This window comes from Stegodyphus dumicola, chromosome 4 (assembly GCF_044657685.1).
Source record: "Stegodyphus dumicola isolate Sdum_Otavi_A_Nest chromosome 4, ASM4465768v1".
In the NCBI taxonomy this organism is placed as follows: domain Eukaryota; kingdom Metazoa; phylum Arthropoda; class Arachnida; order Araneae; family Eresidae; genus Stegodyphus; species Stegodyphus dumicola.
Genome location: NC_140771.1, coordinates 15,839,634 through 15,851,867, shown reverse-complemented (window position 1 = coordinate 15,851,867; position 12,234 = coordinate 15,839,634). Strand labels below are relative to the sequence as shown.

Sequence of the window (12,234 nt, the reverse complement as noted above, 5' to 3'; positions counted from 1 at the left end):
AATATGTGTGGAGAATGCCTATCACCGAACTAGGAAAACAACATTTAACACCAACTGTAAAACATGTTAGAGGGAGCATCGTAGTTTGGGGCAGTATGGCACAAACAGAATTGGTAACCTGTGCTTCATTAATGGTATTATGACAGCATGCACGTACATTGACATATTGCACCATAATATGAAATTCAGTGTCCCAAAAACTTGTTTAGGAACATCATTCGTGTTTCAACAGGACAATGACTCTAAAGATACAATGAACCTCATCTCACAATAGTTACTCTATAATGCTCTTTGCCAGTTAAAGATGACAGTTAATAGCCTGACATAAATTCAATTGAAAATTTATGGCTTAAATTGAACCTAGAAGTCAGGAAATATAAAATGTCATGTAAAGATGAACTTAAGCATATACTCCTGCAAGAATGGCACAAAATTCCTAACAGGACTTTGGTTTTTCCCAACAGGACTTTTTCAACAACCAGAACTTTCGTTTGAGAAACAGATTACAAGCTCTTATACATGCAAAAGGTATGAATACAAAGTATTGAATTTTGTTCCCCATTTTGCCGTATGATCTTGTCAATACTTTTTTTGACATGCAAATTTACGCTTTTGTTGTATATTTTGTGTAAGAGGCATATTAAAATGAAAGTTTCATTAGATTTGTGTCTTTATTGTCTCCTGTGTTCATTATGTCCAGCTAAAATTGTCAAGCATTTCCTTTGCTAGCTAATATGATCAGTTATAGGTAACTGCCAATACTTTTTTTTTACCCACTGCGTTACTTATCCTATACAGAAATGCAGTAACAGTCTACTGGATGAAGTAAATTCAATGAAGATGAAAATTTGTTGCAACATTTCTGTTTTGTATTAGCTTATCTCATAGTATAAAAATAATTAGTTAACTATAACAATATTTCTCATAGTATATGAATTACTGATCAGTTATCTCACTGTCTGTACACAAGCTATATATTTCTAAATAGCTTCCTGAAACTAATTTCTTTTATTTTAATAATAAAACTTTTATCTCTTTAAAATGCAAATTACTTAAAACAGTCTTTTAATAAATACAAAACAAGAATTTCATTGGAGCAAAAGAGCAAATCATAAAAAATAGAGCACATTATAGATAATATTAAAGAATGCTCTTGTTCATTTCAATATTACTTAAAACTTAAAAGAACTTCAGAAGCTCACTATTATAAATTCAAAGAAGATGAAAATTTTTAAAGAAGCAAAATTCATTTTAATTTCATTTATGTAAATTTACTGAATTTGCTATTCTGTAGTCCTTTTATAAATGTCTATTTTTACACATAAAGGTATCAATTTCAAAAGTGTCAATTTTATTTTTAACTTTTTTACATAGAAGAATTCAGGTAACTACTTAATATTTGACTGCCTGTGATTTGCACTCATTATCATATGTATATAAATAAACAAAATCTTGATTTTGAGAAAATTCAGCACAGTAAATATAAAAGGCATTTTTCTTATATAAATATAAAAGTTAATTTTTAAAAAATACACCATATTTCTAACCCTATACCACCATTTTCTAATCATATTTGATTTTAAAATACATTTTATTATATTTAGCATTTTCCACTCACACACCAGCACTATCTTTCTACACATAATATGGATTATGAGTTCCTGCAAACTATACATTTTAGATAAATCCATACTTTCGAGCACACAGTCACTGCCTTTTCAAATTAATTTTGAATTTACATGGTTAAGATATATAATTGTTCACAGCTTTCCACTGTGTTCCAACTCAAATGCACTTTGTGAAGGACTGTTCATAATTAATGAAAGTATATTATTAAAAAAATCTGTAGAAATTTTTCTGGTATCAAAAATGAAAAACTTAGTTATGAAAATCCAAAATTTTAACTTAAACACTTTTTGTTAACTGTTAGCAAAGTTATATAGTATATATTTAATGGCATAATTATTGAATGTTAGGACTTTTGTGAACAAAATATTTATTTTGTCTTCCAAAGAAAATAAAAATCACTTTGACAGTAATTTTGCTGGTGAATACACCCCTCCCCCAAAAAAAGTATTTCAATGTATTTTTACAAGAGAATTCTTTATTTCGCCAAAATATTTCCCAGAGTCAGTTTCCCTTAGAAAATCCTCCACAAAGGCATTCCTCTTAGGCACATAGCCCTCGACAGCTTTGCATTAAAATTAGCCAGACAAAACAAAATATTTCCCTATCATTTATCCTTTTTTTTTGAATGACACTTTCCTTCTGTTTATTTAAAAACATAACTGTTTTGTACTGAAAAATCCTGATTAATAATTCTTAGACGTAAACATATTTTTATAGTTATATACAAACAATTCAGATTTAGTATAAAAATTAGAATGGGGAAAATGTAAACAAGACTCGTACAGACACAGCTATACTCTGTAAAACCCCAAGTATGTATATTACTATACAGTACAAAGTCCGTAATCCGGACTTCGGGGATTCTGGATTAGAGGTTTTTCCGGATTATAGACCATCAATTTAAATCTGGTAAGATGGCATGCAGAAATTATACAATTAAAAATATGAAACCGTAATTTATGAAATAAAGAGCAATTATGATCTAAAGGGTATCAAAATTTACAAGAAAAAAGCTTAATATTTATTTGTTTACTTTATTAAACATTTCTTTCAATGTAAGTTCTTTAAGTTACTTCGTTTTTTGTGCTAATACTTTCTACTTAATTCTCTCTTCTATAAACAGACATACTTTCTTGTTCAATTACAAAGTTCCACTGTTCAAATCCTGTAATTGCTGCATTGAAAATACCGACTAACTAGTCAATCTATTTTTTTTTTTTCGTTTTCAATAACCTCTCTCTCACTTTCTTCACTATCGGAAGCACGCATGTGTAAATGCTTTACTGGCTTTACGTGTATGAGTAGCAGATGCGCGTGCGTAAAGGCATTACGCACATGCGTAAGTTTGTGGCTTTGAGATCTGGATTATAGATCATTCCGGATAATGGACGTCCTGATTATGAACTTTGTACTGTATAAGCAAATATATTTTTCATACTGATAAGACAGAATTCAATAACTTGAATTTTGCCGTTAGTATTTCAAGAAATAAGAAAAAATAGATTCTAATGCTCTGTATTTTAATAATCAAATCATTTAATGTATCACCTGTTGCAAACCTCTTTACAATTTCTTTTGCCTCTTCTACTTCACATATATCTATAGGCTCTGGAACCTTGGCAAGTTCAAACTGTCCCCTAAGAGTACATGCTCTAACATTTTCCATTGTAGTTTCCACAAATTTTGCATATGCATTTTTATTATTAGCCCGTGCAGCATCCTAAAAATAAGTTGTTGTTTTATTAGATTATTATTTGTAATGAAAATTTTATAATTAATAAAAATGTGTCATAAGAGTATTTTTCTGTAGTCAAAATATAACATTACATAAAAAAAATGCTCATATTATATTTTGCTTAAAGATATGCTCTTAATGGTAAACTTAAAGCAATGATAAAAATACTGAAATATTTTAATTATGCAATCAGATAAGTGCAAAACACTAACTTGTAAGTTAGCAATAGCCAAAGGGTCATTTATATGTTTTTCACCACCACTTCTCCAATGGTAATTTCCTGGATTTCTTAGAACAATATTATCACAATCTCTGTCACTGTAAGCAATACGATATCGCTCAAGATTTTCTTCAGCTAATATACGGAATGTGATGCCACCAATACGTGAAGGGGTATTCTAAAAAACAGAAATTTTTACCTTTTGTGCATAAAATGAATCAATAAACATATAAATAAATCTGCATTATTCCAATAAAAAGAAGTACTGATAAAAATATGTAACTGTTTTATTACTATGACATTAGTTCAACAGCAGCCAAGCAATTAAATCACTCAACACTGGTAGTTCAACCCACATTGAAACCCTGGCACTTGGGCTTCTGCATAAGAATTCTGCTGGTTTTCACTGTGTGTAATATGAATACAAACTAATTTTTCTTGGAATGTCTTCCATGAAGATACCTCCACTAATATGAATACAAACTAATTTTTCTTGGAAAGTCTTCCATGAAGATACTTCCACTCCCTAAGACAGATAGATCTGATATGCTTTGCTTTAATCAAATAACCTGACCTATTACAACATTAGACTTGGCAAATATTTGAAAAACTATATAAAATATGTCTTCCTATTAAATATTCCTTTATTTTTACTGAAGCTTCAGAGAGAGTAAATAGCAGGGGTTTTTCAGCTGAATAATACAGTGAAATTTCTACATATAAATTATACAATTTACACTTAGAATAACAATTTATGTATTCTTAATCTGCTTAATCTGTGTGCAATTCAAAACTTAATTCATAGCTGTGATTCATAAAGACAAGATTTTCTTCATCTGCATCTATTAAATAAATTAATATGCTATTCCAATACCAACAACTATAAAGCAGAAATGTTTAACCGATTATATAATTATAACACATAATATATAAGAAAATTAAGATAAAAATTACTGAATTATTTACTCCATTAAATTTCAGCAATCATACATATTACATAACAGTTACTACAGCTCACAAAGAAATTACAAATATACCATTAATATTTCAGTTTCTTTCCAAGTAACTGATATTAGTAAGATGTAATTATGGAAATATTATTTTCTAACAAGTAATATAAAAAAAGTTAAGTCACTTCCTACTTGGGACAACAAAGAAAAATGTTAGTTACTTTTTATTAACATTATTAACATTTTTCCATTCATAATTTATAAAGCTGATGGTCTATAATTTCTTATTCGATCCATCTCTTGTAATGATTCATTATTGCAAGGAACCTTTCCAACAAGTTTCGAGCAGCCCAGTTCTTCAATTAATATTCCATCTAATGATTTCACATGACTCAAGGCGACATATGATTGACCTGCTGTGAAGAGTTTTTGTCCTAGATATATTACTATTGAATTTTCGCTACATTAATGGGACATTATATCCGCTTCATTCAAATCCATAAAACTACAATTCTTTAATTCCCTACACTTTAAAAATCTTTAGAACTCTGTCTTACTGTTGCCACTTATTTTTGTTAAATATTACAATCTCTTTTATGACAGTCATGTACTATTATTTATAAGTCATCATAAAATTAATTTTTACAGCACATGAAAATTCCCAATAAATGATCATGGTAAATCTCATAATATATTTAAAAAAACAGCATATCTTTAGTTCCGATAAACAGGAGTAAGTAGGAATTGATTTTAATGTGTGGAAAAAACTGTATTAACATCAAGTGTCATCCACTACAAATTAAAAAAAAATGTATTTGAATTTGAGTGGATGAATAAAAAGTATTTTATTAATGATTGAAAATTTGAACAAGATATAGGGAGAGTGTGAGCTAATAGTAGGAATTTAATAATAAATAGAGGCATTTGAAGGTAAGCAATAAAAAATTGCCTTTAATTTACTTTTTCCAAAGCACAAATGTGAAGTCATTGCAAATGTAAAGAAATTGAAAATATTATTCAAAAATCAAGCAATAATGCTACACATAATTTTTTTAGAAATACAGATATTGCATTTTGTTCTCAAATGTCAAAAAGTCAGTGTATAAAAGAAAACAGCTGGTAGAACACTACCTATTAAATGTCTGCCTACATTAAGGGCTTAAAGGTACAGACCTTGCACTAAAAAATGTGAGAAACATTTTATTCCTTCTTGATAAAAAGGAATCTCAAAAGAATTTTGTTAATGTTATGCAGAATGTATACAAAAAGTAAATACAGCCAAAAGTCGTTAATCCGGACTCGTCGGGACTTCGGTGATTCCGGATTATCGATTTTTCCGGATTACAGATCATCAGTTTAAATCGCGTAAGATGGCATGCAGAAATTCTAAAATTTAAAATATCAAACCGTAATTTATGAAATAAAGAACAATTATGATCTAAAGGGTATCAAAATTTAGAAAAAAAATCTTAATTATTTGTTTACTTTATTAAACATTTCTTTCAATGTAAGTTGTTTAACTTGCTTCGTTTTATGTGATAATACTTTCTCTTTAATTCTATAAACACACATAATTTTTTGTTCAGTTACAAAGTTCCACTGTTCAAGTCCCGTTAATTGCTGTGCCGAGAATACCGACTAACTTGTCAATCAAAATTTTTTCATTTTCACTAACCTCTCTGTCACATTCTTCATGTCTTTATCCATTTTTTGCAGCAATTCCACTTTTTGTCTGATGGACATCGAAACATACTTTCATTTTGTACGATCCTTTGGGAGCTCCAGAATCGGAAATTCTATTTGACATAATCGAAAGTTCAAGTTTGCTTTTATAGTATTGCTCTTACAGTCTGCAAAACATAATAAGCCGGATCCAGTTCGAAAATTAAGGAACAACGCAATCATCATTTAGCGTATACCGACCGTTATACATAAAACGCGCACGCGAAAACGTATTCTGTGCTTGCACACACGCCAATGTGCAGTCGTAAGAGGTCTTACGCGCATGCGTAAAAGCCTATGCGCATGTGTCAACGTGGCGCATGCGCAGAAAGTTTTTAGCTTTGAGGTCCGGATTATAGATCATTCCGGATTATGGGTGTCCGAATTAATGACTTTTGACTGTATAACTATTGTAAAAATAAAATAAATACAAGAAATCTGGCACTGAATGAAAGAGCAGGGAAAAAAAAATTGTGATGGAGGCTAATTGCTGACTATACTCCATGTCCATCGAAGTCTTTTTTGTAGCCTTTATTTTTGCAACTATTGGTCACAAAGATATTCTTTCAGCTAAAAAGATGCATTAAATAAGAAAAGCCTTCCTGTTATGGTATTTTTGTTAAAATTATAATGCCTAGTTTAAACTAGCTAAACTTCCTTGTACGAAGTAAAAGAAATATTGTAATCGCGAAAAATTTCAGGTATTATATTTCAATGAAAATATTCATTTTGAAAATTCTCAAATCCATTTGGATGATTTTCTTTGGGTGATGTCTGTACATATGGACAGAACAAAGCGCTTTTTTTTTTTTTTTTTTTTTTTTCCAAAATGGATTCAGAAAGGATTTTTTTCTTTGATGTCTGTATGTACGTATGAATCTAAAATTATTACCTGTAGAATATCGAAATTTTGTACATGAGACTGCTATAACATCTAGTTGTGCACCTCCTTTTTTATTGCAATATATATATATATATAAGGTAAGGGAAAGTTCTATGCTCGTTATGGAAAAAATTAAGAAGTTTGACTATCGTACGACAAAAACTGACCGGGCTATTTATTTCTCCAAAATTTGCAATTTTTTATGTCATTTTCCCTGAGCAAAGTCATTTGTCTTGAAAGTGGTTAATTAAATTAGAATAATTCAAGCAAATATGTTTAAATGAAGTGTAGCAAAAAATGTGTATAATTTAATAGGCCATACAAGAAAATGTGATATCCGTACAGATTTTTTAATTTTCAAATGTCAAAGCAGATATTTTTGTCATTTAAAATATTTTTATGATTGAAAAAATATATGTCTGTGACCAACATTTGTAAAAATACAGCTTGCATAAGGCCTTTTATGGGTATTCTGCAAGCTGTATAGCAATAAGGTACCATATATATTCCAAAAATTTAAGATTAAATAAATGTTAAAATGAAGGCAAAACCATTTCTAAACAGAGAAACAAAGATGAAGATTAAGGTAAGCAAAACTATTGGAATGATATGATTAGATAAATGAAAGAAGATCGTTTTCTCTAATAAAACTTAACTGACTCTTTCTGAAAAACTCATAGATTCTGGCGTAATAAATATTATTGACACTATCTGCATTCAAAAGCTTCAGAAATCTTTCAGCAGATGAAGTGATGACACCAGTAAATTTTTTAGACGAGGCAGTAAATCTATCATTGGCATAATTAGTTAATATAGGATGCAACTTATTATCAAGTTATGCTAGAACATTTCACGTTTAGAAAATTATTAAGTAGGAATGATTAATTGTTTTTTACTAATAGATTATAACATCCATCTGGCTAAAGAACAGTTTTTCAGAGGAAAATAATTGATGCCATGGATCATGAGCCTAAAACTTTGGTTTACGGGATCAACTTCCAAACTTAATAGTAATGTTAAAAATAATCTCTCTCTCTATATGTTAACAAAAGCTGAGAAAAAGACTAAGGAATTTATAACAATTTTTTGTTTGTTTGTATTTTACATCAATTTTATTAATTTTATTGAATTGCTGATTTTTTCTCCCAGTTATGAAATGTTTTTGTATTGATTTTGATCTATGTATATCCTGTTAGAGGGCGGCCCCCCTTTTATAATCTAATTATGACTTAATCACTAGCTCTTGGTTTTATATATATATATATGTATATGCATAACAATGCTGCTTTGATGTGACAAGATAGGTATTAAATATGTGCAAAAAGTAGTCAACATACACCGAACAGAATTTATTTACTAATTATATCAAATTCTTTTTTTTTTTTTTTAAATTTTAATGTATATGTCAAATTTTGAAACATTCATGTTTGTTATTTTAACTAACACCAAGGTATAATAATTTATATTGATTAAATTCGCCTTTTTGATTAAAATTTTATGAAATTATTTAATACATTGCCATTTTACACTGCAAAGATACGCTTAGGAAATTATGAGAGTATATATAATTTTTTTACAGAGGTAGTGCAACTAATATGTATTATAGAATATACCTAGATACGACAAAACTATAAATTTAAAAAAATGAACACAATAATTTTTACTAAAGACATAAAGCAAAAACTTTACAATAATTGAAAAGATTTCTTTCCTGAGTTTCATGGAAGTTATATTACTAACATAAACTTTAAACTGCATTTCATATTACCAGATATGCACAAAAATAAAAGACTTTTTCATGAAAGTTATTTTATTAACATAAACTTTAAACTACATTTCATATTACCAGATATGTACAAAAGTAAGATGACTTTTTTCCTGAAAGTTACATGATAGTTATATTATTAACATAAATTTCCACATTCCATATTATCAGATATGTACAAATATGTCTTGATAAACTTTTTTAACTTTAGAACAGAATTTATTTACTTATTATATCAAATTCATTTTTTTAAAAAATCTTAATGTATATGCCAAATTTTGAAACTATACATTAACGTGTGTTATTTTAACTAACACCGAGGTAACAATTTATATTGATTAAATTAGCCTTATTGAACTTTATTACTGTAAAATTGAAAATCTGTAATTACTTTGAAGCAGAAATCTACAACTTCTTGACTCAAACCAACTGCTTCAAATATCTGAGCTCCTTTATAACTTTGTAAAGTTGATATTCCCATTTTGGCCATAACCTAAAAAGAACAGAGATACAGAGAATGTGAATCAATAGTTATCACGACGTGATAATACATAACTTCATTTTTATCACCATATACATCTTCACATATAGAAAATTATAAAAACTCCCCAATAACAAATGAAATAGTTAAGTTGACATCATAAGCTAACTTTTGTTTTATAAAATAAAGAATAAGGAAACTTTAGTAAGATGAAAATTATTTTTAACTAATAGCATTATAATAATTTAGCTGTAAAAGTAATAACTTAGACTATCATGGACATTCAGAAAAATCTGTATTCACTTATCATCAAAAGCATAATCATGTCTTAATAAATCACTGAATGCGGTTGAAAGACTTCATTCATTTAATAATATGCTCTAGACATATTCCAGATAAGATATAATAAGGCGGGTGCACAATTTAAATTACACATTGAACATCTTTACTCAGTAGTGATAATGAATCAGCTGTGTTTCATAAGTGCAGAAAATGAATAATTCTACTACTCATGATATACATCTCAGAATTTGAATCATTCAGAAATGCAGAAGCTCACCACTAATGATGCCATTTCAAACCATAGTTTCATAATTCAAAATAATCAAATTATCGATCAAGTTAACCATTGAACAAGAATGGAAAATTTTATTTTATCTCTTATTAGGCTAACTTTAAAATTACAGAGTTAAGCATAACACACAATTGAAAAGAGACATTTTATTATTTAGTTTACTAGTCTGAATGTTCATTAGCTCAATTAAAGTAATTTCCAAATTGATAAAATAAAAATAAATGATTAAGTGTAGGCTAATTTATCAAAACAAATGGGACAGTAATCACTCTGACTCTACTAAATCCATCAAAAAATTTTTTAATGAATATCATGTATTCAAATTATTCTTTAACAGCTATAGAATCATTTCGAACAAAAACACAATTAATAAATTTATTCAATAACACATTTTTGTGTGTGCTGATCTCATGCATTTAATGATACAAATAATATACAAAAATGATAAACCAAATTATCATGTCTATAACATATCCATCCATCCTTTATCAATAGATTATCGACTTTTAAATAAAACTATACCAAGTCAACTTTCGTGCCCTTTTTTACCACATTTCAATATAAATACATACATATATACAAGCACTTATAACATACATAAAAAATATATATATACAATGTGCCTATATGGGCATTATGAAAATGGAGAGGTATTCTACATATATAATTCTGAAATTTGTAACACATTTAAAGAAAGAGGACAATTACTTATAACAGATTATAAATGAGAAAAATTTTAACGAATTTCATTGCAAATATGAAATCACAAGTACTTACTTTTGCTATTCCCCGTTCTGTAGCCTCTACATAATTTTGAAAAATCATGTCTTCAGTAAGATGCTCACTTATCACCCCTTCTCCCTGTAATTCAGCCATGCTTTCAAACACAAGGTATGGGCAAATAGCATCAGCTCCATAGCCAAGTAAGACGCACATATGATGAACTTCCCTAAAAAAATAATTATTCAAATATTTCTCTCTAAATATAAATAGCTCTCTCTATTCATCTTTGTATTTAAAATTTATTAAATAAAATAAGAAAATATCTAAAACAAAGTGTAACAACCTTGCTTCTCCTGTTTCCAGGACTAAACCAACTTTCATTCTTTGGAGTTTATTAATCAAATGATGATGAACAGCACCTAATGCTAATAATGCACTGCAAAAATATGAAAACATTAAAACAAAAATTATACACTAAATTTATATTTATTATTACAAATATTTAGTTATTATAATGAATTGTGATTATCAAACATTCAGTTTATATCACACTGTCTTCTTACCATTTCAAATTTTTGTTTAACATATTTATCACATTTACGTATTACCTTTTTCAAATATTACAGAGCATAGCAACAGGATGCATACCTTATTGGTATATAGTCTCGACCAGCCTTTCTGTCAGAAAGTATGACTAAAGAATAACCATTTTCAGCTGCACTGCAAGCTTCAGCACAAATTTTTTCTAGAGTTGGTAAGAGACCCCCTGCTCCTTCATGTACTGGATATACCATGTCTATAACTTTTGTCTAGTTTGAAAAAAATAAGTATGTTCTGAAATTCTGATTAAAATAAATATATAAATAAAATAAATGTATAAAGCAATATTAATAGACTCACCTTCCAACCTTTATATGTAGTAGCCTTCAAAGCTTGTATATCCTTTAATGATAGTATTGGTTGTTCCAAATACAAACGACAGCATTGTTCAGCACTTGGTTCTAAAATATTTGCAGCAGGCCCAATTGGACATGCCTAAAGTAAATTTAAGTTTAAAAAAATTAAATGTTTAAAACAAAATAATAAATTACTGATTTTTTTTAAAGTATTTTTCTGTTATTTAATAAAGCTAAGACTTCAGCAAAACTGTACACCTTTAGAGAGTAGCTTGTTTTATGGATATAACTTATTTTTTGTAGTCATTTAAATGTTAAAAATTCCATGCAATCTTAAATTCTTTACTATCAATTATGAAACTGATTACACCTTACCATTGTTTTTGACAAGATTCTGCACATATGTGAAACAATTATTCTAATATAAGTGGCAATATATCACTTAACATTTAGCATTCATTAAAAACTACAGAATGTTATATTTCACCTAAGAAAATACTTTGCTGTTCAATTTATATTATATTAACAACACATAGCAACAAATTTTCTATAAGATAGAGAACAGCCAGTTCAATTTATGTTATGTAAGCAACACACAGTCAGTGCGGGATTTAGGTTTAAGCTACTCAAGCTATTTAAAATATAGTATAAATACA

At 28.4% G+C, this 12,234-nt stretch overlaps 1 protein-coding gene across 4 annotated transcripts in view; it reads right to left on the bottom strand.

Moving 5' to 3' along the window:
• LOC118187991 (uncharacterized) overlaps positions 1–12,234 on the bottom strand; it is a 275,888-nt gene that overhangs the window by 60,426 nt on the left and 203,228 nt on the right. For all 4 annotated transcript variants that reach the window (XM_085814595.1, XM_085814593.1, XM_085814594.1 and 1 more), the window contains exons 14-20: positions 11,583–11,717; positions 11,331–11,491; positions 11,026–11,118; positions 10,737–10,908; positions 9,296–9,397; positions 3,577–3,762; positions 3,178–3,349 (exon numbers count right to left, since the gene is read on the bottom strand). In XM_085814595.1, the coding sequence (XP_085670721.1) occupies positions 3,178–3,349; positions 3,577–3,762; positions 9,296–9,397; positions 10,737–10,908; positions 11,026–11,118; positions 11,331–11,491; positions 11,583–11,717 (1,021 nt within the window). The remainder of the gene's footprint in view (positions 1–3,177; positions 3,350–3,576; positions 3,763–9,295; positions 9,398–10,736; positions 10,909–11,025; positions 11,119–11,330; positions 11,492–11,582; positions 11,718–12,234) is intronic.